At 45.0% G+C, this 27,514-nt stretch overlaps 1 protein-coding gene across 4 annotated transcripts; it reads right to left on the reverse strand.

Moving 5' to 3' along the window:
* Window positions 1-1,834: 1,834 nt before the first annotated feature.
* On the reverse strand, window positions 1,835-26,839 carry PPRC1 (PPARG related coactivator 1). 4 transcript variants are annotated; one of them, XM_081329855.1, is made up of 14 exons: window positions 26,729-26,839; window positions 22,240-22,380; window positions 21,239-21,391; window positions 15,179-15,280; window positions 11,937-14,769; window positions 11,451-11,504; window positions 10,853-10,907; window positions 9,567-9,634; window positions 8,094-8,922; window positions 4,483-4,626; window positions 3,502-3,568; window positions 2,975-3,096; window positions 2,633-2,784; window positions 1,835-2,211 (listed from the first exon to the last, which is right to left on the reverse strand). In XM_081329855.1, the coding sequence occupies exons 1-14, from the start codon at window positions 26,834-26,836 to the stop codon at window positions 2,108-2,110; spliced, it is 4,932 nt and encodes a 1,643-aa protein (XP_081185981.1). In that variant the 5' UTR covers window positions 26,837-26,839; the 3' UTR covers window positions 1,835-2,107. The 4 variants fall into 4 exon arrangements, 3 of the variants coding, with proteins under 3 accessions (XP_081185981.1, XP_081185982.1, XP_081185983.1); XM_081329856.1 differs by lacking the exon at window positions 26,729-26,839 and adding an exon at window positions 26,260-26,403; XM_081329857.1 differs by lacking the exon at window positions 26,729-26,839 and adding an exon at window positions 22,873-23,025.
* Between the last annotated feature and the right edge of the window lie 675 nt (window positions 26,840-27,514).

The following is a 27,514-nucleotide window of genomic DNA, read 5'->3' on the forward strand; positions in this document are numbered from 1 at the left end:
TGATGCTCACAGCAGGCTGACAAGTGCCACTGGGAGACACGAAAAACCTGGCAAAGGGTGGAGGGGAGAGGAAGCATCCTGGCAGAGTAGACTTATAGGCCCCCAAACCCTGGCACTTGGTCAAAAGAATGAGAACATAGAAAACTTATGTTAAGAATAATGAAATGGACTAACTTGGGAGTGGATGTACCGAACAGGAATGCATTTGCTGAAGACTGAGGATTTTTAATTTCTGCATTCAAGCACTAGATGGCACCATGACTTTCAGGGTCTTCAAACTTGGCCCTTTTGTGACTTGTGGACTTCAACTCCCAGAATTCCTCAGCCAGGCATGCTGAGAGTTAATAGTCCACATGGGGCCAAGTTTGAAGACCCCTGTTCTAGGCATTTATATATTTTCTGAATGATTATCACAAGGAACTTTCTTGAAGCAATCCAGGATCCCAATTGCTCTGAACTGACATACCATGATTGAATTTTTGGCTTATCATCTGTTTCAATCAATTAAACAGTACTCCTATAAACATCTGTTGTTGGAGTCATTAGAAGTGTAGTTGCATAGCTTTATGTTTATGTCTGGGATAGGTGAACTGAGTTTTAGCCTCTACTATAATCCTGAAATTACACGAAGAATAACATGCTTCAATTCTGTATTTCTTACTGGAAAAATGCAATAATAAAATACTGTGGCATAAATCTTGTAATATGAAACCAGACTCTATTCATACTATAAAATCCACTTTCTAAGCCTTGTAAACAGTCACTTCAAAACAAAGTGGTGGGCAATTCCATATACACACCAAAAAAGAGGTAGGTAGACATTCATTAGTTGAGAATATTGTCCTTCCATGGTGGTGGTGGTAGTAGTAGTAGTAGTAGTAGTAGTAGTAGTAGTAATAGTAGTAGTAGTAAATAGTAAATCTTTTTTTCCTGGCTTCAGTGTGTTTTGATTTATGCCTAATACCATCAAGTGGCAAAAGGCAACCCTACTTGCTCACATGCATCAAGGTAGAATATCTCCCATAGAAACAGCATCTCTGAAAACCTACTGTAAGTATCCAAGTAAAACAGTCATCACTTTGCCTGAGCTTTTGCAAACAGCTAAGGCAAAATAGGTTATGAGCAAAATTATCAAGTTGTGAGTTGCTGTTCTGTCCTTTGCTGCTATCTCCCTCCCCCCCCTCAAATCCTCATATTGTACTATTTACTTCTAGCAAACAACACATATTCTTTAACATTTTCAAATCTGTTTTGCAGATCATTTTAGTTTCATTTGGACTTTCAGCCAGCAAAATCAAATGAGATTTCTGACAGCACAGTCAACCAGAGTAAGATGCTCAGGATAAGGGCTCAGTGGCATGAATAATTCCTTGTTTTTGCAAATCACTAGAAAAACCAGAATATGTAATTATGTTTGCATAAAATGGTAATAACGTTTAGTACACATCTTTAGCCACCTCTTTAACCATAACCTTTTTGTAGAATTTGTTAATCAAGATAAAAGGAGAATTTTCATTGTTTGCTATAGAGATTCATAAAGATGAAAGACAGAATAAACTGAAAGGTAAGAATAAGCAGGGATTCTTAGTAAGAGAAGCAGCTAAGCTGTTCAAGAAACTCAAAATATTCTCTGCATGTTTCATTCACAACCATGTAAAGCTTACGATCCTTTAAATAATGAATGCAGCTTGTAATTGCTCTATTGCTGCCATCTCCCTCTTGAATACTGGCCATTGGCACCTACTGTCTGCTGTCTTTTTTTTTTTTTTGGTCTATAAACTCAGAAACAATTATTAAAATTCATCGTAGTGATAGAATGAAAACAGCCATAGTCTGTAGTTGGAATTTTATTGTCTGCATAGCAATTAAGTGGACTAGAAATTGTCAATGTATTTCCATTTCTATCCCACTTGTTAAACAAAGGTCCTTCCCTTAAATAGCTTTTAGGAAAAACCCAGAATATTTTTTTTTATGTTTGTATTTCATTAAAAAATCATGCTGGATACGGAGCTGGGCCGGAGGGGGGCTGTTTGCCCCTGCAACCAATCTGAGGTAAGGCTGGTGTAGACAGATGCCTACTGGGCAACTGAGCCCGGGAGAACTAGCACTACCTCCGCAAACTTCGCTGAGCCTGCTTCAATAAGGTGTCAAAGTCAAGAGCATCATATTTATTTTTCAGAAAGGCAGGTTGAAAGTCATCTTGGCAGGAATCTGAAACCACAAGAACAATAATACATCAGAATTAACAACCAGATATGCACATTAGAAATGTTAGTTCCTTACTCCACACAGACTTTAGTTCGTTGTAATTGGGTTTGCACATCATGTTAAGTCATTTTGTGGTTTGGTTTTTAGTTAATGAGCTACATGAGGCCATAAAAAATGTTATTTGTAACTCATTATTTATGGATCAATGCAATGTGACTTACCCAATATCTAAACCAGTGCACAGATAGGTTTTACAAGACAAAATACAATGCAAACCAAACAGTACTTTGAGCCAAACCTTCTGTGTTTTCAATTGGGAGCACTTTCCAGGTGTGTCTCAGATTTTTGTTCAAATCTTCTGCACAAGAATGTATCAACTGGATGCCCAACATTTCAACTCTTCAGTCTCCAACCATGGACTCACCTAAGTCAGCATAGCTTCTTTTACAGAACTGTCGACGTCCTCCAAAACCCAGCTCAAAGGGCTGTTCATCAGGACGAAGCAGTGCTTGTCCACCTTCTATAGCAGCAAAGGCATCTTCAGCGTATCGATAAGTCACAAAGCCAAAGTTATCCCTATCAAGTAGGATAGTTATGTATTAAAAGTCATAACCGTCATGATATACATAATGCAGCATAAGCAGGGAAGAAAGAGAAGAATGGCTACTTTTTCTGAAAATCATATTTTTTTCTCCCTTTTACCGTTAGCTTAATATTATCCAATAGGTTGGCACTTGCCCAAAGGAAAGTCAGATCTACCCCTTACCCATGCTCCCGGAAGTGTAGCGTGCAGTCTTCAATGTCCCCAAAAACAGAGAAACGATGTCGCAACTCTGATCGTGTCATCCTGTTGTGGATCTTACCAATGAAGACAACGCGGCGTTCCTCCTATGCACACAGTTCAGGGCCAGTATTCAGTCACAGTTCCATTATTTGGACTCTTTTCTCTTGCCAGCCAATCCAACCCACATTCTTAGTAAACAGTAATCTCAACTAATCCCTTTCTAGGGTGTGGATCACAATGGAACAGAAGTTATGAATGAATCTGAATTATTAAAAGTAAATTGTAGTTGGATAATACTACTGGATTTAGCAAACAATATGAATTCTGCTCAATCCATGTCTGATATACAGAAATGTTTCTATATGGCTTGCTATCCTGCAATTCTTTTCTATGGAAAAAAATTCTACATAAAACAGATTTTTTTTTTAAAAAAAGTAACTCTAATAAAAACAGCCTTATACGGAGGTTGTATTCTTCCCACAATATTATTGTACAATACACATACTTACGATTGCACATTCTTTCTTTCTTTTTTTCTGCCTTTGGTAACGTTCATAGGAACTGCTGGAATTGTAGCTTTAAAAAAATCAAAACAGAAAGACAAAATTACAGTTTTATTCAGATTCATTAATAACATTTCCTATCCTATGGAAAAATAAAATGGCAGTAAACAGAAAAGAATGTCTTGATTCTTTGCTTAGGAAATGCAATCATGGGCCCATTTGATTTTTGAAGAAAAATAAAGACAAACACAGGCCCCAGGTGACTTGCAAGAAAAAGTCTAAGCAATGATTCTAGGTATCTAGGCGAAAAAAATGATAGTACAAGAATTGCTCATAGAGAAAAGAAATGGCAGATTTTCCTATTGCATGCATTTTTCTGGGTTATTTGAGGAAAAAACAATTTAGTATGAAAAAAGTACTTACGGGAAGAAATATCATCACAAAAAACCTCAGTGCTTAAAAACAACTTATTACTCTGCATTAGGTAGAATCTTTATATAATGTTTATGACGTTATATCTTGCCAAATATTTCAAGCAGAATTGAGAAATTTATGTTTCCAGACATTGCTGGACTTCCAGCTTTAGTCAGCATGGCAAATGATTACAAATGCTAACAATTCTAGTTCAACATCATATAAAAAGCCAAATTTTCTCCAGGCATGCTTGAAACTTTATAAACCAATGGGGAAAATACCCCCTGAAAGTCACAAAAGAGAAGAAAATCTAAATTGTGTGTAATTTGATTTTATTTCTTATACAATACTTCAGTTTCTAAGATAGTTTGATTATAATGTACTGTAGATTCTAGACCAATCTGTTTGACTCACTGTATATCATCTCATCCCCAAATAATAATTTGGGTTTGGATTTCGAGGTAAAGAGCTATAAATAACAAGGATGTTCCAAAACCAGAAACTTTGCTAACACATTTCAATGCCTCAACAAGGTAGGAATCAAGAAGAGAAGGAACAATGCCATTTTCTCACCTTTTCCTGTAGCTATTCCTTCTGTGCGGAGAAAGGGACCGGGAGGATGATCGTGATCTGTAAGAGGAATTGGAGGGAGAGCGGGACCTGCCCCTTGAATGGCTCCATTTAGTGGAAGAAGAGCTGGAATTCCGTGAACGACCTCTAGGAGGAGGAAACCCAAACATGTTCACCTATGAGAAGCCTATGGTTTGTACTTAGAAGAGTTCCATTCCAAGTATCTCCAGTTAAAAAGATTAGTAGTAGGTGATACAAAGGACCTCAGTCTCTAATTAGTTTAGATACTACAGAGCTAAATGAACAAATAGTGTGACCCAGTACAAAAACAGATTACATTGCAAGAAATAAACACATTGCTAACAGCACTTCAAACATATGTGCACCAGTTTTAAGCTATTTTATTCTTAAGTAGATGAAATGCTGTTAAGTGCCGCATATGATAAATTTATTTGCTTGATATATATTGGGTAAGTCAAAACTTTTGCATTTATTTATATTCCACTTATAGAAAAAAGTGATAATTCAGAAGAATGAGCAAGTCTGATAAGATTGATTTACAAGCTGCCAATTCTGGAACAGTTTCCCACTATTTTCCCATGCTATAATAGGGAGATCACATACTAACTCATAATGTGATTCATTTAGTTTGTAACTTAATATATTGCATTGAGCCAGTTGCTAATGTTGCAAGTAACAGTAAAATAGTTCAGCATATTATTTACTAAATTAAAGAAAACCTTCAGAATAATAATAATAATAAACAATAAATAAATAAACAAAGAAACAAATTGAGCCAACAAAAGACAATATCAAACCTAAATTGTGTTTTTCAAGAGAAAACAAAATTTAGACAATTAAAATAAGGACAAAAGAAAGCATTATCTCTAGAAGGAGAAATTAAGTTAAATTCCTCTGAGAGAAAGTCAGCATGAGCATACTTATTCAATAGAACATATACATACATACAGCGTCCTTCTTAAAACATATAGCCATTCCTAAAACACCAACCAGTTAACAAAAGCTGTAAAGAATTTATGACATTCTTTAAATGTGGAGTCTATCATATGAGTAGTACTGCAGGCAACTTCTGCTGACTCCCAGCTGCTAGCAGTTTGGCAGTTGGAGGCTCACCGGCTGAAGGTTGACTCAGCCTTTCAATCCTTCTGAGGTTGGTAAAAAGAGGAGCCAGATTGTTAGGGGCAATAGGCTGACTCTGTAAACCCTTTAGAGAGGGCTGCAAAGCACTGTGAAGCACTATATAAGTCTAAGTGCTATTGGTATTGCTATCAGAGATCCTCCCAATGGTGCTTTTCAAAAGGCAAATAGACTTTTGAAAAGCATCTTTGGGACAACTATGACCTAGATCAGGGGTCGGCAACCTAAAAAAGCAAAAGAGCCACCGGGAACCGGTTCCATCACAAATTAAAAAAACTGGGAGCCGCGTGCGCGTGTCCATGCACGCGCATGCGCAGACGCACGCGGTTGCCATTTTTTTAAAAAGTGAGATGGAACCGGTTCCCGGTTGCCCGACGGCGACGGCCCGTCTGCAAAGCTGCCGCTTTCGGCAGCTTTGCAGACGGGCCGCGGCAGCTTCCTCAAAGAGCGACGCCGCGGCCCGTTCGCACGGAGGTACACGCGCACCTCCGCCCATTCGGGGAGGTGCGCGCGCACCTCTCGGAACGGGCCGCGTCGTCGCTCTTTCAGGAAGCTGCCTTGGCCCATCTCGGCAGCTTTGCAGACGGGCCGCGGCAGCGTCCTCAAAGAACGACGCCGCGGCCCGTTCGCTCGGAGGTACGCGCGCACCTCTCCAAAGGTTTGGGGAGGTGCGCGCGCAGCTCCGCCCATTCGGGGAGGTGCGTGCGCACCTCTCGGAACGGGCCGCGGCGTCGCTCTTTCAGGAAGCTGCCTTGGCCCATCTGCAAAGCTGCCGCTTTCGGCAGCTTTGCAGACGGGCCGTGGCAGCTTCCTCAAAGAACGACGCCGCGGCCCGTTCGCGCGGAGGTACGCGTGCACCTCTCCAAAGGTTTGGGGAGGTGCGCGCGCAGCTCCGCCCATTCGGGGAGGTGCGTGCGCACCTCTCGGAACGGGCCGCGGCGTCGCTCTTTCAGGAAGCTGCCTTGGCCCATCTGCAAAGCTGCCGCTTTCGGCAGCTTTGCAGACGGGCCGCGGCAGCGTCCTCAAAGAACGACGCCGCGGCCCGTTCGCTCGGAGGTACGCGCGCACCTCTCCAAAGGTTTGGGGAGGTGCGCGCGCAGCTCCGCCCATTCGGGGAGGTGCGTGCGCACCTCTCGGAACGGGCCGCGGCGTCGCTCTTTCAGGAAGCTGCCACGGCCCGTCTGCAAAGCTGCCGCTTTCGGCAGCTTTGCAGACGGGCCGTGGCAGCTTCCTCAAAGAACGACGCCGCGGCCCGTTCGCGCGGAGGTACGCGTGCACCTCTCCAAAGGTTTGGGGAGGTGCGCGCGCAGCTCCGCCCATTCGGGGAGGTGCGTGCGCACCTCTCGGAACGGGCCGCGGCGTCGCTCTTTCAGGAAGCTGCCTTGGCCCATCTGCAAAGCTGCCGCTTTCGGCAGCTTTGCAGACGGGCCGTGGCAGCTTCCTCAAAGAACGACGCCGCGGCCCGTTCGCGCGGAGGTACGCGTGCACCTCTCCAAAGGTTTGGGGAGGTGCGCGCGCAGCTCCGCCCATTCGGGGAGGTGCGCGCGCACCTCTCGGAACGGGCCGCGGCGTCGCTCTTTCAGGAAGCTGCCGTGGCCCATCTGCAAAGCTGCCGCTTTCGGCAGCTTTGCAGACGGGCCGCGGCAGCTTCCTCAAAGAACGACACCGCGGCCCGTTCGCGCGGAGGTACGCGCGCACCTCCGCCCATTCGGGGAGGTGCGCGCGCACCTCTCCAAACGGGCGGTGCCACTCTCCATTTGGAGAGGTGCGCGCGCACCACTGCCCGTTCGAAGAGGTGCGCGCGCACCGGGCGGCTGGGAGCCGCAGGAGACGGCTCAAAGAGCCGCATGCGGCTCCGGAGCCGCGGGTTGCCGGCCTGTGACCTAGATGATTGAGAATCTTCATAGACATCTATCAGAGATCATATTTGTGTCAACCATTCACAACCAATATTTTTTAACATTAATTTTGTTCAATTAGCATCTCTTCTTGAGCATGGGACCCCATGATATAAAGCTATTATTTCAACAAAAAGTTAAAAAGGTAAAGGTTCCCCCGCACATGCGTGCTAGTCGTTTCCAATTCTAGGGGCCGGTGCTCATCTCCATTTCAAAGCCGAAGAGCCAGCGCTTGTCCAAGGACGTCTCTGTGGTCACGTGGCCGGGATGACTAGACGCCAAAGGCGCACGGAACGCTGTTACCTTCCCACCGTAGTGGTCCCTATTTTTCTACTTGCATTTTTACATGCTTTCAAACTGCTAGGTTGGCAGAAGCTGGGACGAGTAACAGGCGCTCACTCTGTTACGCGGCACTCGGGATTCGACCTGCCAAACTGCCGACCATCTGATCGACAACTCAGCGTCCTAACCCACTGAGCCACTGTGTCCCTTATTTCAGCAAAAATTACACCTAATTCTTGAAATACTGAATCTATGTAAGGGGAAAATATTACTCACCTTCGCCAGTGTTTGGATGGTGGAGATCGAGAACGTGATTGTGAAGAAGAAGAGGATGACGATGACGATGAAGTATCACTGTCACCATCAGAGCTTGAACTGAAGGACCGGCTAGCATGGTTTCGTCGGCTTCTGCCCCTGTGGCTTTTTGGACTAGCTGATCTCTGTCTGCTCCGGTAGCATCTTAAGGAGCTTTTCGAAGCGAGAGGTTTCTCCTGAAGTTGCTGTAATGTTGATTCTCCTGAATCTCGGCAAGGGGATGCAGCCGGTGACAGCAGTACAGAGCATGGATCATCACTGCTCCTAGTCATGGACCTTGGAATAGTAGTCCGATGGTCCAATGCCTCTTTGCATGGATGTATAAGACTGGTCTCCAACAATATTGAACTTGGGTTAGTAGGTTTTGAGTCAGCCATAACAGTCCTGGAATCTTTGGTCTGGCCCTTGTTGGAATTAACATGGTTGGCAAATTCTCTAGAATTCTGACAAGTAGGAACTACAGGATTCAGTCTAACAGTAGCAGGGGGCCTTTTAATATCAGCAGAGGTCTGATCTAGCACTTGTCTTGTTAGTGTCTTAATAGGTTTTATAGTGATATCCAAATTCTGTTTAACATTCCATCTGGCACCTCCCTTTGGCTGAGCAACGGTTAGTTGACAATAGTCATGCTCACCAGAGCCTACATGGACAGGGGTTACATCTTTCCAGTGGAATTTGTTTAGGGATTTCAAAAGCCTGGTATCTTTTTGGGACCCATCCTGTCCCGGTAAGGAGACAGGTACCAAAGGTTTCCACAGATGATGGGGTGGAGTGGCTGGAGGAGTCAAACCTGCATAAAAATGGAAAGAAGGAAATAGAGCATCAATTAAAACACAAAACCATGAGCTGGGCAGATTGATTATTTCCACTAGAACTGCTTAGTAAAGACTCATGCCATCCCCAGCAAACCACCCTCCTCTACTATGGAAAGCAGTATAAAAGTATTTAAACTATTTTCTATACCTGTATAGTATTCTCAAAACCCGTATGAATACCCACTTTTTATATCTTCATCTTATCTCCCTCCACAGCCATAATAGAACAGACTTTCTTTAGATCAGAGACCGGTTCCATGGAGAAAGGTTTTTCCACGGACCGGAGAGGGTGTGGTTTTATGTGCTGCCTGCGTCCCAGAGATGGGGCTCTGCTTGTTTGTGCAGACCGGTTGTTGGCATGCTGCAGCCCAGTGCCGGTCCGCGGACCAGGGGTTGGGGACCCCTGCTTTAGATAAACTCTTCAAAGTAAGTCCCTCCATGTACTTCAGCAATTGTTCAATGGGATATCTTAAAAACATACAAAGGTGCTTAAGGAAGTTTGTTATGCCAAAGAAAGTATCAAACATCACAAATCCTTTATCATCCTCTCAGTGACAAAGACTCCTAGGAAAGAGATTTGTTGGTTTTTCCATTTCAGAATTCCACGAAGGAATTTTACCTGCAACATTGATGAGCTCTGGTGCATGAAGCCGGTCCACCATTTTCTTTTCCCATTGTAACTCAGACCTGAAAGAGGAAATAAATTTCTACCATATTCTCCACAGTTCCCTACCTAGCATACAAAGCACTAAAACAAAGGGTACTAGAGCTTCTTATTGGCATAAGAGGAAATTTAACTCAAGATGCCCTTGCTTTGACTAACCTATTTTGCCTGTTTCCTAACATAGTATTACAGGTGGTCCTTGACTTACAACCATTCATTTAGTGACTATTTGAAGTTACAATGGCCCTAAAAAGTGACTTACAACAGGTCCTTGCACTTACAACCATCATTGCCCTCCCATTGTCATATGATCTAAATTTGGGTGCTTGGCAAGCAGCGTATATTGACAATCAATAAAGGAGAATAGTTCAGGAGTGAATTGAGGGGTCCTTGGCACTCTGTGACCTTGGTTGTTTTCTTACAGACATTTCATCACCCAAACTAGGTAACACCAGTGCTAGTTAAGGAGTGGGGTTTGCTCTAAGTTTATATTCTAATGGCTTGCCCTGTCAATGTTGGTGGGGGTGGTCTTAGAGGTTTTTTGATTGGGCTATTTCCTGTCAGCTTGTTTATTTGATTGTTGGTCTGATGTTAATCTAATCTAGGCTCATTTGGATGCTGATTGCGGGAGGTATTTTGGTTTTTTTGTCCGTTTGGCTTGATAATTGCTTTTGCATAATATGTAGATGTTGTTTGTGTGTCTATTGATGGCTAATTTGTCAGTGCCAGGCTTCCTAGAAATTCCCTTGCGTTTTTGGACCTAGCTTGGACTAAGATGGTCAGTTTCCCAGTTGAAACTATGGTTAGGTCTGTTCATATGTTGTGAAATTAAAAACGTTTCATCATGTCTTCTGAATAATTGGTGTTCATGGATGCATTTTGCCAGTCTTCTGCTTGTTTGTCCTACATAGTGGCTGTTGCAGTCATTACACCGTATGTTGTAATGTAGATGATTCATGTTTTCTTGTGGGGCTGCTGGGTCTTTTGGTTTACTTAGGATATTCTGAAGGGCTTTCATTGGCACAAGCCATCTAAAGCCCTTCAAAACATCAGAAGACATAATGAAAACTCTAATTTCAACTGTGGCAAAAAATATTGTTAATACTTGCTATGAATCATTTCACAACGACCTTGCTTAATAACAGAATTCTGATCCCAATTGTGGTTTTAAGTTGAGGACTACCTGTACTAAGTTGTCAAACAGAAACAGGATAAAGGCTGGGCATCAGGCCTATGCTTACCCATTATTCCCTGTAGACTTATTTTTCTTTAATACAGCAGATGCTTCTGCTTGGGCTGAAAAACAGTGACAACAACAAGTCAAATATATTACAGCAGTAGCCCTAAGGCAAGATCTGATTCTAAAACACGGTGCTTAATCAAGTTGATGCTACTCTAATAAAGTAGGAACAGATCTATTAAACATCTAAGATTTAATTATTATAAAAATGCTTCAAATTCATCATGAGCACAAAGCACTTTGAAAAGTTAAAACAAAAATACTGCTAGAACAAGAAAACCAGGGAGGTATCTGACGAGGGAAGGAGAAAGAAGTATAATTCTGCATCCTGAACAATGTGTAAACACATTGTGATTTGTAAATAGGTTTATGGCTTCGCATGTGGTACAAACCTAAGCAACTCTCACTTAATAATCTAGGGTTAAACAAATCAGACCTCAGTACTAGTCTGAAACTCAGCCACAAATTAATGAAAAATCTTTTGAAGCTGGAAGATATCCCTTGATCTTTTGGATACTTTTAGGCAAAAAAGTTAAATATTTTAATGGCACCAAACATAAAGTCAACATCTTGGTTTACTTGCCCTGTTTAATTCTCACCTTCAATCTTTTCAAATTGCTCTAGCAGGCTAGATAGGTCAGAAGCCTCAATTCCTAAGGGAGGAAAAGAGATATTAATTTTACACACACTGGTCGGTGCTCTGTAACTTCACAGAACAAGTTTTATTGGCTCAAGTTGTACACAGATTCTGCTCACTGTCCCTCTTTTCCCAACCATGTCAGCAACTGTGGTGGACTGGGGGAAATAATCAACTTTTTTGACTGAGTATGTTAGAGTATATCTGCACGGGTATCGAAACACAAAATACTGAACCTTATATAAGTCAGTTTAAAAATATATATATTAGCAATTCCTCGACAGAGAATAGAAGAATATTGCTTTCACAGAAAGCATAACCCATCAGGGCTTGCCCCAGAGCATCTTCAAATGGAATTATTTGTCTCTTAAGCTTTAACCCCATATATTACTGCCAACATTCCTTAGCCACGTTCAGTAAAGTCACCTTCAATAATACAAACACTCACCAATCTCATTGATAAATGAGTGAACAAGATCTTTATCATGCTTATGCTGTGCAGAGCTGATAAAAGGCTGGTTTTTCCACATGGATGATGACGTTTTCTTGGAAAGTTGGCCATTTTTCTGTACTTTCTGGGGCCCTGATGATGTTGATGGATTGGGAGCAACAAGGGCATGTTCTGTGACATCTGATTGAATTTCAGCTGGCTCCTTTTGTTTTCCAGGTGCCAAGGAAACTGAAAGGGAAGAATGTTCCTCTGCTGGTGGCTTCTTGTTGTTCTGAGCCACAGTAACAGTAGTAGTTTCTACAAAGTCAGAGTGTTCAGGGTTCTTCTCTGTAAGCTGAAAGTCTTCTTTTGAGAACTTCAGTTTACCAGCAGATTCTTCCAGTATTTGATGACAAGGAGGCACAGGAAGTGGCACCCCTAAGGACTGCAGGGCAGAGCTTTTGCTCCCATGCTGAGTCGATGCCGTTTCTTTTGAAGGCTTATCAACTGATGGCGACAAAGGCAGTTTCTCCAATGACTGAAAACTGCTTGAAGTTACTTCAGTTTGGGACTGAACCGAAGAGAGATGTGTTTGTCTCCTTGGATCGGGTATTTTTCTGGGAGCTGCCCTAATTGCTGAAGGAGCTTCTATTTGGCACATCTGGACAGGCAGGCTTTGACTTTCACTGACCATGTTTTTAAATCCAATACAGGAGGACTCTGGTGCTAAAGCTGTACTTTGCTGGCCAGGAAATCCATCAGAAAGAGATGAAGCAGGTAAAGTGCCAACCTGAGGACTTTGCCTCAGGCTTCCTTGATCTCCATATGGGATAGGCAACACTGGAGGTGGCACTGGTATTCCAGACCAGTAGGAAGACTGTGGCAGTGGAGCCCACTCAACAGAGCCATAAGGCAGGGCTGGAACAAAAGGCAAAGGAACAGGTGGGGGAGGCCATGTTGGAGGGAGTAAGGGGGGGACTGTATGGAAGACAGGAGAACAAGCTTCAGTAACAGGTGGTGGAGGTGGCAAACTTTGGTAATTAGCTGGTAGAAGAGCAAAGTGAGACCATGAAGATCCTGTTGGTTGGGATGAGCCCAAATTGTAGTGATTAGGAGGAGCTGGTAGGAAAGTATCTTGGGCTGGTGGCACATGAGGTATGGACAATGTCGGAGGCACTTGTGGCCCGATGTGAGAAAAAGCACATACTTTACTAGCAGGCACTACAGCAATAGGTGTAGGTGAAGGAAGCTGCGAAGATGGAGACTGAGAACCTCCACAGACATTCTGCGAAGATGGAGAATCTCTTTGTTTCAGAGTTGTAGCGGGACAGAGCATGGAAAGGGTCATGGCACTTGCTTTGTCATCAGGGGCAAGAGTAGTGGGAGAGGCGGTAGGTTTTTCAGGTTCCTTTGCAAGTTTAGGTGCTGCAGCTTTGGTGGATGGCAGAGCTCTCAGGCAAGGAAGGTCAGCCAACTCTGTAGGCAAATTGGGAACACTGGGCCACTTGCTGGCACTCTGGTTCTCTCTGGTATTCTGGATACTGTCATTATTAGACTGGCGCTGCTGCCGGCGCTGCCTGTACTCACTCAAGCTGAGAGGTCGAGGTTTAGTTTCCCTTGGAGGGCAGGTGAGTTCCTTATTTTCAAAGTAAGGTGTATCCTTGGTCAGCTGTCCTGTAACATTCCTAGTGCAACCAGGGAGCATTTGGGAAGTTTCTGAGCTAGACATTTCAATCACTGGTAGGAGGACCTGGCTTTTTTCATGGGGTTCTCCTGGGACATCCCTCTGGGCTATAGGCACAAGGTCTGCATTCCCTAGATTTTGTGTGGGCTCCTCTGCATATGGCACATTCCTTGCGCTTACTAAGCTTGACAGAAGTAGATTCTTGGATCCTTCCTCTCTCACGCATTTTGACCGTTCTACTTGAGTTTCAAGCATTTCCTTTGTCTGAGATACTTGATTTAGGAGCAATTTTTTCCTTCCAGTTTTCTCTAGTTCTTTTTTTTTTAAACTAGAGTCTGTCGTAGATTTCTTTGCATCAATCCTGGTCTGCCTTTGAGGACAGGCAGACACTTGTTGGCAGTTTATGGTCTTGTGATACTTCGTTTCCTCTTTGGATTTCTTTCTCTTCTTCTTTTTAATATTTGTAGATACCTGACCCTTCTTTGGGGCATTTTTTGGAGCCACTGATGCAGGCACAGATGTATTGTTTTGAGGATCTGTTGATCTCTGAGTGTCCTCTATCTGTAGATGACCGTCTTTTATGTTTGGAAGGGTAGCATTAACTACCTTCCCATCTTGTTTGTATGAGTCAAGCTCAGGCAATTCTTTTCCCAGGGCAGGGGACAAAAGTTCTGCTTCAGTATTTGTAAGGCCAGTTGTGCAATTGCTATCCATTGTAGTTGAGAGCTTTGTCATCATGATCTCTCCACCATCAGGCATTATTTCTAAGACAAGTGGGCCTGTGAGATTCTTCTCAGCAAGGGACTTATTATCAGAAGTCAGGCTTAAAGTGAGGGTGGGCTGGCAGTAAGAGTGCACTGATCTCACTAATTCATCAAGGGAAATATTTTCTGCAGCAATGATATAGGGATCATCACATTCATCAAGGTCTCTCTCAGGTTCCATCTCCTTCACAACTGCCATAAAACTTTCCCTGCATCCTTGTGTGACCTCTTCTCCCTCTTCCTCTCCATCACTGCTCTGTAGCACAGGTGATTCTTGTCCTCTATTGTTGAAGAGCTTCTGTTCCTCCCAGAATGCTTTGTTACTCACACTGTTTGAAAAAACTGAAAGTTTGGGACAACTTGAAGATAATGAGAAGGGAATGCCGGTAGTACTGGCTTCAACCTAGGGAAATACGAATCAAATAACAGATTATGCAACAAAGTAAAAACAACTGAAAGTAACCAAAATACTGTTGGGAAGAAGGTATTTCTGACAACCCCGCAATTTTACTAAAGGGTGCTTAAACTATATCTATGAAACATAGCCCGCAAAGACTGAAACAGAGAATATACCCACTCCTTTCATTCTTCTAGCTTGTATGCCTGCTAAATGCTCAAATATGGGGATATGTAGCATAAAGATTACATTTGGGCAACCCTTTTCTACTGTACTGGAATTATTAGTGTAGCTTTTAACCCAGCAGGTTACATTCAAAAGAGAGCATACAACAAATCTTGATCAAGGTTCTTTTTCTGAGCAGAAATTAAAGGCAGCAGAATCAATTAGACTTAGTTTTCACAAAATATATCACCTTCTTTGACATAATGGTGCACAGTCCAGGCTCCTTGAAATCCTCTATATTGTGTAAATCTTGTTCATTGGGTGTCAGAGAAAAACTAAGAAATCTCTGAAACTGATGGGAAAAAATAGTTTGGAAATAATGTAATGATTACAGTAATGATCCATTTTCATTACATCAAAATACAAGAAGCGTCATGCTTGTTTGAGATACTGAGACTGGGAAACATCAAAAATAATAACTCAAAGGTACATTACACATCTTTCCTTATTTTTAATCAGATGCAAGGTAGTCCTTTAACATCTCTTATGTACCTTGCAAACACCATAACAATATTAAATAGGTACATTTGAGCAATAGAGGGCAGTCTTACTCTGCAGAGTTCTCAATACAGTATGTTAGATTTGATGAATCTGGATGAAATTTAAAGAGAAAAGTAAACTGCAAAGACCTCTGAGAAGTGGAGAAGCCTCTATAATTTTCAACAATGGTGATAAATATTACCCTGCAGTTGAGATTTTGCCTATGAAAACCAAAAGCTGCTGAGAGTAGACAGCAATTCCTCACACATTACTAACTGGATGAAAGCACTGAGTTAGTAAACTATCCAAACAAATAAAAATGCTGCAGGAAATATTTCAGGCCAAAGAAAGAACATATGAGGATCATTTAAGCTGACTTTGTAATAATGCCGCTTGGGGGGTGTATGAAAGCCCTAATAAGCAGGCATATACATAGAATGAAGGCTACTGCTAAGCTTGTAAGCCACCCTGAGTCTTCGGAGAAGGGCGGGATATAAATGGAATTAAAATAAAATAAAATAAATAAATAAATATATCCCACTCAGAGAAAACATTCAAGTTAATTTGATATGAATCAGACATTAAAGTTTATTTGCTGCCCATCTCGTAGTTCAAGGAGACTCAGCAGCTTATAGCAAGAGTTGGGTAGAGTAGATAAAGCAGTAATTCCAGTGGTGGGATTCAGCCAGTTCACATCACTTTGGCAGAACTGGTAGCTAATTTTTTGTTGGCCAGGCCCAGAATGGAATTCCGGAAGTGGCATCCACACAGAGAACCGGTCGTTCACATATTTGAATCCCACCACTGAGTTAATTCCAAATATTTACAAGGGCAAAGTTAATGCTGTATTAGATTAGATCAAACTTGTTTTTGATTGGTTTTAGTTGTTTTGAATTGTTGTTTTAAATATTATAGGCTTATACAATCTAATTGAAGAACTATGGGACATATTAAGAAATATAAATAACTATTTTAATTACCGTATATACTTGAGTATAAGCCGAATTTTTCAGCCCACTTTTTGGGCTGAAAAACTCCACTTCGGCTTATACTCCAGTCAACAAAAAAAAAGAACTGTCCCTTCGTTCGGAACAGGCTGCTGAGAGAAGCTGCCTCGCCTGCTGCGCCCCCAACAACCGCCGCTGCCGCTTTCCCCCCCATCGCTCACCCGCTGCCCCCGAAAATGCCGCTGCCGCTTTTCCCCCCCATCGCTCACCCGCTGCCCCCGAAAATGCCGCTGCCGCTTTCCCCCCCATCGCTCACCCGCTGCCCCCGAAAATGCCGCTGCCGTTTTTTTCCCCCCCATCGCTCACCCGCTGCCCCCGAAAATGCCGCTGCCGCTTTTCCCCCCCATCGCTCACCCGCTGCCCCCGAAAATGCCGCTGCCGTTTTTTCCCCCCCCATCGCTCACCCGCTGCCCCCGAAAATGCCGCTGCCGTTTTTTCCCCCCCATCGCTCACCCGCTGCCCCCGAAAATGCCGCTGCCGCTTTTCCCCCCCCATCGCTCACCCGCTGCCCCCGAAAATGCCGCTGCCGCTTTCCCCCCCATCGCTCACCCGCTGCCCCCGAAAATGCCGCTGCCGTTTTTTCCCCCCCCATCGCTCACCCGCTGCCCCCGAAAATGCCGCTGCCGCTTTCCCCCCCATCGCTCACCCGCTGCCCCCGAAAATGCCGCTGCCGCTTTCCCCATCGCTCACCCGCTGCCCCCGAAAATGCCGCTGCCGCTTTTCCCCCCCCATCGCTCACCCGCTGCCCCCGAAAATGCCGCTGCCGCTTTTCCCCCCCCATCGCTCACCCGCTGCCCCCGAAAATGCCGCTGCCGCTTTTCCCCCCCATCGCTCACCCGCTGCCCCCGAAAATGCCGCTGCCGCTTTTCCCCCCCATCGCTCACCCGCTGCCCCCGAAAATGCCGCTGCCGCTTTCCCCCCCCATCGCTCACCCGCTGCCCCCGAAAATGCCGCTGCCGCTTTTCCCCCCCATCGCTCACCCGTGCTTTCTCTCCCCATCGCTCACCCGTGCTTTCTCTCCCCATCGCTCACCCGTGCTTTCCCCTCCCCATCGCTCACCCGTGCTTTCCCCCCCCCCATCGCTCACCCGTGCTTTCTCTCCCCATCGCTCACCCGTGCTTTCTCTCCCCATCGCTCACCCGTGCTTTCCCCCCATCGCTCACCCGTGCTTTCCCCATCGCTCACCCGTGCTTCCCCCCCCATCGCTCACCCGTGCTTTCTCTCCCCATCGCTCACCCGTGCTTTCCCCCCCATCGCTTACCCGTGCTTTCCCCCCCATCGCTCACCCGTGCTTTCTCTCCCCATCGCTCACCCGTGCTTTCCCCATCGCTCACCCGTGCTTTCCCCATCGCTCACCCGTGCTTTCCCCCCCATCGCTCACCCATGCTTTCTCTCCCCATCGCTCACCCGTGCTTTCCCCCCCCATCGCTCACCCGTGCTTTCTCTCCCCATCGCTCACCCGTGCTTTCTCTCCCCATCGCTCACCCGTGCTTTCCCCCCCCATCGCTCACCCGTGCTTTCCCCCCATCGCTCACCCGTGCTTTCCCCCCCCATCGCTCACCCGTGCTTTCCCCATCGCTCACCCGTGCTTCCCCCCCATCGCTCACCCGTGCTTTCTCTCCCCATCGCTCACCCGTGCTTTCCCCCCCATCGCTTACCCGTGCTTTCCCCCCCATCGCTCACCCGTGCTTTCTCTCCCCATCGCTCACCCGTGCTTTCCCCATCGCTCACCCGTGCTTTCCCCATCGCTCACCCGTGCTTTCCCCATCGCTCACCCATGCTTTCTCTCCCCATCGCTCACCCGTGCTTTCCCCCCCCATCGCTCACCCGTGCTTTCTCTCCCCATCGCTCACCCGTGCTTTCTCTCCCCATCGCTCACCCGTGCTTTCCCCCCCCATCGCTCACCCGTGCTTTCCCCCCATCGCTCACCCGTGCTTTCCCCCCCATCGCTCACCCATGCTTTCCCCATCGCTCACCCGTGCTTTCCCCATCGCTCACCCGTGCTTTCCCCATCGCTCACCCGTGCTTTCCCCCCCATCGCTCACCCATGCTTTCTCTCCCCATCGCTCACCCGTGCTTTCCCCCCCCATCGCTCACCCGTGCTTTCTCTCCCCATCGCTCACCCGTGCTTTCTCTCCCCATCGCTCACCCGTGCTTTCCCCCCCCATCGCTCACCCGTGCTTTCCCCCCATCGCTCACCCGTGCTTTCCCCCCCATCGCTCACCCATGCTTTCCCCATCGCTCACCCGTGCTTTCCCCCCCATCGCTCACCCGTGCTTTCCCCCCCCATCGCTCACCCGTGCTTTCCCTCCCCATCGCTCACCCGTGCTTTCCCCCCCCATCGCTCACCCGTGCTTTCCCCCCCATCGCTCACCCGTGCTTTCCCCCCCCATCGCTCACCCGTGCTTTCCCCCCCATCGCTCACCCGTGCTTTCCCCCCCATCGCTCACCCGTGCTTTCTCTCCCCATCGCTCACCCGTGCTTTCTCTCCCCTTCGCTCACCCGTGCTTTCTCTCCCCATCGCTCACCCGTGCTTTCTCTCCCCATCAAAGATCCTTGGAAGTAATGGTTGGAAAAGTTTGCAAGTCTTTGGGAAAGTTCAAGAAGTGAAAGGAATACCCTCCTCTTGAAAGACCAGATAAGGCAGACAGGGAGATGAAGAGTTCAACCGAGTTTCCTCTTTTGTTCAGGCATCTGCACCCGCTGCTTTTAAACTCGCCGGGCGCTGCAACGGCACCCGTTTTCCCCGGCGAGTTTTCCCTACCTGGCCCCTGCAGAATCGTGGCGGCGCCCCCGGAGAACCCTACCCCGAGGCTGCGGCCGATTTTTCCTTCTCCAGGACTCTGCCGCCCAGAGCGTTGTTTCTCCCCCTCGTGCTTGCGTGGGATGAGGCGAGAAACTAACAGCCTGCGTCCGTCTCTCTTTATGTATATTTCTGTATATATCTTATCTCGGGATCTAGACCTTTCGAAGGAGAAGGGGCGGCTGGAGTTCGTGAGTTGCTGTGGGACCCAAGGGTTGGGGGAAGAGAGATGGGAGGGAAAAGGGGAGAAACCTGCCGCTGGCTAGTTCTTTGTCTGATCGGGGAGCCTGAACAAAAGAGGAAACTCGGTTGAACTCTTCATCTCCCTGTCTGCCTTATCTGGCTTTTTGAAACGCACCACCGGCTGCTCCGTCCAGAAGCCCAGATTCGGGAGGGCTGCTTGGCTTCCACTTGAGCCCATCTATGTCCGCGGGCCCCCCCCACTACCCCTAGACCTCCGCCGCCGGCGGAGGCTGGATCCGCGCTCCGCAGCGGCAGGGCGCGGATCCAGCCAGCGGCAGAGGCTTGTGGAGCACGGATCCAGCCTCCGCCGGCATGCAGGCAAATCCTGCTAAAGGGCTTTCCCCCCCCCACTGGATCCGCGCTCCGCAAGCCTCTGCCGGCGGCAGGGCGCGGATCCAGCCGGCGGCAGAGGCTTGTGGAGCACGGATCCAGCCTCCGCCGGCATGCAGGCAAATCCTGCTAAAGGGCTTTCCCCCCCCCCTGGATCCGCGCTCCGCAAGCCTCTGCCGGCGGCAGGGCGCGGATCCAGCCGGCGGCAGAGGCTTGTGGAGCATGGATCCAGCCTCCGCCGGCATGCAGGCAAATCCTGCTAAAGGGCTTTCCCCCCCCACACACTGGATCCGCGCTCCGCAAGCCTCTGCCGGCGGCAGGGCGCGGATCCAGCCGGCGGCAGAGGCTTGTGGAGCACGGATCCAGCCTCCGCCGGCATGCAGGCAAATCCTGCTAAAGGGCTTTTCCCCCCCACTGGATCCGCGCTCCGCAAGCCTCTGCCGGCGGCAGGGCGCGGATCCAGCCGGCGGCAGAGGCTTGCGGAGCGCGGATCCAGCCGCCGGCGACAGAGGCCTGCCTGCTTCTTTCCGCTGCGGAACGAAGCAGCCTGCCTGCTTCTTTCCGCTGCGGAACGAAGCAGCCTGCCTGCTTCTTGCGGAAAGAAGCAGGCAGGCTGCTTCGTTCCGCAGCGGAAAGAAGCAGGCAGGCTGCTTGCCTGCTTCTTTCCGCTGCGGAACGAAGCAGGCAGGCTGCTTGCCTGCTTCTTTCCGCTGCGGAACGAAGCAGCCTGCCTGCTTCTTTCCGCAGCGGAAAAAAGCAGGCAGGCTGCTTCTTTCCGCAGCGGAAAAAAGCAGGCAGGCAGGGCGCGGAGGTCCGGAGACCTGCCGACGTTTGGGGAGGTTTGGGGAGGTGCACGCGCACCTCCCCAAACCTCCCCAAACTTCGGCAGGTCTCCGGACGGCGACGGCTTGGGAGAGGTGCGCGCGATCCTGGAAGCACCGAAGCCTCGGCCGCGCGCAAGTCCTCGGTAAGCTCCGGGCGGTCACTTGCTTCGCGTCTCCTGAGGGAAGGGGGGGCGACTGGAGCGGGCGTGTTTCCTCGCCTGCTGGGCGCCGCGATTTGCCCGGGGAACGCGCGGGCCCCAAATGGCAGCGTGGAGCGAGGAAGCGGACAGCCAGGGCTTCCCCGAGAGCCGCGGCCACACAGGGTATTCCTGTGTATTCAGGCTTGCAAAATGGCGGATCGAGCCTCTGCTGGCGGCGGAGGCTTGCAGAACGGCGGATCGGCTTATACTCGAGTCAACAACTTTTCCCAGTTTTTGGGGGTGAAATTGGGGGTCTCGGCTTATACTCGAGTCGGCTTATACTCAAGTATATACGGTAGCCTTCCAGAGATGAAATACAATAACTATTAGGATGACTTAACATTCAATTGAATATCATCATACCGAAGAATTCTCAATCTCTCTGGGTGATGTTAGCAATTCAGATTCAGGAATAGGATCAAAGGGAGACAGAGTCTCATCATCCGTGCTATCAAGAATATCTGTTATTGCCGTCAACAGGGAAAGTTCATTCTCTGCTTCCATGTTGCTTTTTACCTGTTATTAGAAGAACAAGCCACAGTAGAAATATTATCCAATAACACTATTGCTTCCAATAAATCACCCTGCCCCAACCTAGATATCTTCATATGTGTTGACTGTACCCATCTGATTGAACCATGAGAGTGGAAGACTGATCATCCTGGCTGTCCATCACATCTGAAAGGTAGGGCTGTTTTAAACTTACATAGTAAAGAAATGAGATACATGGACTCTGAAGTCAAAATCCAAGACTTTTTTTACATCAAACAATCAATAACTGGAACATAAAAGCCTGAAATACATAAAAATCTTTAGTATTTACATCTACTCTAACTTGTTCCACAAATACAGAAATTGAAGCGTGATATCAAGAACTAACACTTTAAAAACTATTATTCTGCTTCTCTGGGGCCCCAATTTTATACTAATAATTTACCAATGGCAAATTGAGAGCATCAGAAAAATAGAAACTCCGACTTTCATTCCAGGAAAATGCAAGCTGAAGTCTGAATAGTCAGCATCTCAGTTTCAGCTCTGGCACAAGAAGTGTCAAAAAGTCCAACTTCTGAGCTTCTTTCATTTTTAAGACCATGTCCTCTCATATTGTGCTGAGAAAACTACACAGGTGAATATGAGCAATTCAATATATAACTGTTATCTGTTCAAGATAAAACCACTTATTAGGCTGAAGTACTGTAGATCTTCTATAGACCAAACATTGCTGTGTGTCACAGAACTCCCCCTCCCACTTAAGCTAAGTTTGCTTTCTTTTAGGGCTTTGCAGTAGTCCATCCTGGTTTATATTACCATGCAAAAAGCAATTCAGAAGCAAGTCATCTCTAAGCACACATAATATACCGCACCTCAGTCAAACTGCTGAAATCTTCAATGATGGAAATGACAGAAGAGTCTAAGTAGTCCTGCATTGTTTCCAGGAATTCCCCAGCTTCAAGGCTGGTTTCTGCTTCCAAAGATGCCGAGTGCAAATCCTCTGCCAGTAAACACTGGAGGGAGAAGATACAGGAGAAGGGAGTGACAGTAAAAATAAATCAGATGAGAAGAATGAAAATAGCTAAACGTGGATTAAGCATTATCTTCTAGGGCACAGAATAACAGCAACAGATAGAGGCAAACAAGTTCTTGCAACTGCCAGATGTGTTCTTGTCATGTCTCATTTTCTAGAATTTGGGAACTTTACAATTTTCACCCATCATTAGCTGCCATGTTTTCTTAACCAATATTTTGATTTTCATTGTTATCAAAATACCTGATATTTTGGAGTGTTATGTTTTGTTTCCAAGCTGCCCAAAATCTTAGACTTAGAGGCTGGACTTTTAAAATAAAACATTCTATTTCTGAGACTCAAATCTACTATTCTGCAAAAAGTCTCCTAGTTTATCAGACACATATGTGCAATTTATGCAAACTTTTTCAACCAAGACTATCTACAATCCTGCACCTATGTAATCAAGCACAATGCAAAACAAATTACTCACTGAAGAAGCTCACTGAAGTTTTTAATCAGATAAGCAGGATGCTTTAATTGCAGAAAGTTGGGAGGACCAAGACATGATTGCGTCTCTTCCCATATTCTTTTGCTGATTAACCTGTAATAGTCTCTCTCATCCTGTTGCATTGTAGATGAGATAGAACAGCTCCCAGTTATCCCAATTAACATGAAGGTTTACAAACAAGAACCAAGCTTTTAAAAATACACATACAAATGTTTAAACAGCATCAATTTTAATGAAGTTATTAACATCTACTCCTGTAATTCTGAAGATGAATTTACAGTTAAATACTGGCATGCTGACACTAGGAAGCCAGGGACAGGAGGAAAAGGCAAATATAATACTAAACCATTTTTTTACCACAGCTGAGAAAACTTGTTCACATTGTCATCAGACTTTTTACCTATGGCATATTGAGCTTTAACTGGCTTCAGAGGGCTAAATTGTGAGAAGAAACATGGGGGGAGGGGGAGGATACTAGTTACTGAAAGCAAAGGTTCACATATTTGCCACAAACACATATGTGGCCTTAGATCATTCTTTTCCATAAATGAATACTTTGGCCATTAGTTTAATTGGGTTCCCTTTATTTAGATTTAGGACTTGTTTTGGTTTATTATTATTATTATTATTATTATTATTATTATTATTATTATTATTATTATTATTATTAGGATTTATATACCGCCCCTCTCCCGAAGGACTCGGGGCGGTGTACAGGGCAATTAAAACACTATATACAACACATAATATACAAAAATTAAAATAAATTAAACCAAGTAGCCCTAAACAATAAAACACGTTCTAAAATTTAAAATCTAAAATTTAAAATCCCAGTCCCTCAGTCCAGGCCGGCAAGTTCAAATAGCCAAGTCTTTATGCAGTAATACTGAAAATTGAAAAGGATTCACAAACTTTTAAACATCACCGTACATCCCCCAGTGTCTCTTATTACTGAGTATGCTCAGCCACATTTGTAGAGCTGCACTCGGAGGAGTCCTTGGTGCTCTCTGAGCTTGTTTCCCTGCAGATATTTCATTACCCAAACTAGGTGACATCATCAATGCTATTGCACTGCTATTACACTGATGTTTCCTAGTTTACCTAATGAAACATCTGCAAGAAAATAACCAAGCTCAAAGAGCACCAAGAACATCTCATTTCAACCTGAGCTACAAATATTCTCCTTTATTGGAGCTGCATATTGAATATCCATGCTGATAGAACTAAAAGAGTTTCCCCACTATTCCTTCATCTCTCAAAGAAAGTGGACATCTCTAGAATAAGAGTACTATCTGACCATCACTATTGTGTTGTGAAATAAAAAAGTACCATAATTACACTTCTGGCATAAAAATAATGCAGTGTAGAAAACAGGAAAACTAAAGAAGCCTTTATTCTGTTTATCAATGAATTTACCTAAAGTTGGAATTAAGATGCTCTCTACATTTCTTTCTTTGAAAATACTTTCTAGTACAAAAATGTAATATTCCTTTTAATTTTGTCAACTGAATGTGAAATTACTCAAAAGAATTTCTTTCAAATCTTACAAGGGGAGGCTTCAGATTCTTTGCTACAAACTAATGAGATTAATTAAAGCACTCTCTAATGATTGAAACTTCAGAAATTATAAACTACCACAAGACTCAAGTCCATCATTTGGTTCGCTTTCACAGCTGATTACCAATGTAATCTTAAGACACAAAATTTAAAGGGTTATCATTTCACATCTTTGGCACCCAGATTTATGGGTGTACCCAGTTTCCAGTTCTCTAACTTCCAAAGCTCATGCTTACTTAATTATTAGTCTGTGACCCAACAGAGAAAGAAAGGCACTATGCTAGGGGAAGGCTGCCCCAAGCAAACAAATGGGAGAAGCAACACTTTAGTTTTATAAACTTGGGGGCACTTCACTATGTTATTCATCATACCACATTCAACAAGCCCAAAAAGTTCCAAAGAGCCAAACTTTGAGCCAAGTTTCATTATGACACTATATGTTACATATTACTAAATGTATTTATTAAACACATTTATATAGTGATAATATGGTTTGCAATATGTTTAAGAACATTATGTTTAAATTGTGTGATGAGGGGAAATACAGTTTAAACATTGTTCAAACAAAACTCCTGATGAGTTTGCTTAAAACTTTAAATCACCCATTTTCATGCTGCACAACACAATACCTATGCTTTGTTTTAAACCCCACTTTTTTCTGGGTTTCTTTTACCACTTCCAAGTCTTTTTATTGACATTAATTCTCTGCCCTCCTTTCCACTTTCTCTTGTCTTCTGATCAGACCCTACCTACAGGATTGGGAAGATGTCAGGCAGAAAACAGATGACTATGCTTGGGTAGAATTAAAAAAAAACCTTAGCATTGTGCAAAACATATTAAACGTCCAAAGATAAAGTATTGAGCAGCAAAAAAGGTAGTTAATTCAAGGCAAAACTGAATTATTGCTCCAACTTATTTAAGAATATGAATCAAACAGCCTCAGTATTTTGTATTCTGAGGGAATGAGTTACATCTTAATTTAATTACAAAAGACTGGTAACTTAGCATTTAAATTTAACTATTATTTAGCACAGCAACACAAAATGTTTTCTTTTTTTCTCATGGCTATGGCACAATCTCCAATCATACTCAGTGGAAGATAATGTGTAGCAGGAAAAAGCATGGAAGAGCAGGAGTTTCAGCAGACTTTTCAAGTTGAACAGACTGCTAGACAGCAAGCTCATTATTTCTATTTGTCATTCTAGTACAATAGCATAGTAAGTTTCCATAAATGGCTTCTCTTAAAAGTGCTTTCTAAAGTGAAATGATTTGCTGCAAATTACTTTTTAAATTTTTTTTTAAAAGGGGACAAGGCATTCAGGATTATGCACACAAAATGATTTTTACATAAAAGAATTAAATAACTGCTGAGAGAGAGCATCATCAAATGGGGCTGAACAAGATCAGCAAGTGGGAGGATATGAACACACCCAGGAACGAAGAGGGAGTAGTTAAGCATGCAAAAGCACTGGAATTTATTTTTACATAAGAGAATACTTTCCAGTTGGTGCTCCTCCATCAGCCTATTAGATATACCCTGGTCTCCCACTTCGTTAAATTCTTTTAAGGTTTTTTTTAGCACGTTGGGGGAAGGGGACAAACCAAACTAAAGTTTTAAAAGTCGATGGAAAAATTAAAGCCACAAAGAGTACCCTTTTGATAAGCAATTCAAAACAATAACTGAAATCTACGACTCGATTAAGAGCACTCTAATCTTACAGTTTTCCTTTTTTGCGCATTTTCTCAAGGACCCCAACCAAGACCGAAATGCTCCACAACTCAAATAAAGCGTGACTCCACGCCTTGCCACACCTAGCGATTCCAGGATTGCATTTGCCTAAAGCTCTCGACTTTTATTGTTCCTCCATCACGAGGGAGATGGTCTTCAGAAAGCCCCAAATTCCTGAACTGCAGCTAGTTCATCCTGGGCATCTGCTCCACTACGCTAATTTTGCCGCACATCGTCCGCCCATTCCAGCCCGCCAGTCCACCATTACCAACTGTATCGAAGCTCAAGCAAAATGGCCACCAACTAGGATAGAGCAGCCAAAGCATCGCTTTGAGCTTCCCAAAGCTCCTCTCCCTGAGCAGTTTTCTACCGCACGTTCTTCCAAGTGCCTCCATTCCAAAGCGCCCTCAGCCCGCGTTCCCGCCGCTGCTGCTGCTGCCAGCGCCACCTCCCTATGCTAGACACACCGCTTCCACGTGTCCATCTAGCGTTACCCGACCCGGCTAAATGAAACTCTCAAGTTCAGTTCCGAAGAACCAGACCTGCCGGTACCTGCGTAGAAGAAAAGCTATTGCCCACCAAAGGCTCCGAGGCACCTCGCATGGGGAGGGTTCCCCCAGCCCCAGCATGTCCCGCACCGCCGCCCCACAGGGCCGCCATCTTGGCACCTCCTCACAAACAGCTTCAGAAGCCCGGCCGGCACTGTAGAACTATATTTCCCAGGAAACAACGCAACTGAAAGCAGAGCAGGAGAGTTTTGTGAAGCAAAGTATGCTGGGAAATATCCTCCTAAGTGTCGTTGGCATTTTTTTTTGTTTTAAATTGTACTGAACGGTAAATTCCTTTCAAGTTTACAGTAACAGGCAGTTAAAAAGTTTTACTTATTTGGTATAGTGATGCACGAAAAGAAAAAGGAGAAAGGTAAATGGTACGTTATAATTTAGATTTGATATTTATTCCTCTGGTTCAAACCACGATTTCTTCGGGAAATAATTGCGGGCTATAATTTACTAAATTAAAATTACCGTTTGATTAGGAGAGATGAGGATCGTTGAATGCCAGCACCACGGAAACACATTTTTCTGAAATTCTCTTCACCCACGTTACCAGTAATGGGTACAAATTTAAGAATAAAGGATGCAATTCCTTTGCGAGATTCAACAGCGATCCTATAAGAGACTTTTCCAAGTAAGCTTGCACTGAGTTACGTGCGTAGCATGTTACTTAACACGTTAAATTATCCACTTGTTCATTTAAATTTGATGGGGCACAACTAATTGGTGTTCCTGATTTTAACATAGATGTAGCTGTTAATAGGTTCCTAGCTACATTCTGTAA

The sequence above is a fragment of the Vipera berus genome, assembly GCF_964194415.1.
Source record: "Vipera berus genome assembly, chromosome: 5".
NCBI lineage: Eukaryota > Metazoa > Chordata > Lepidosauria > Squamata > Viperidae > Vipera > Vipera berus.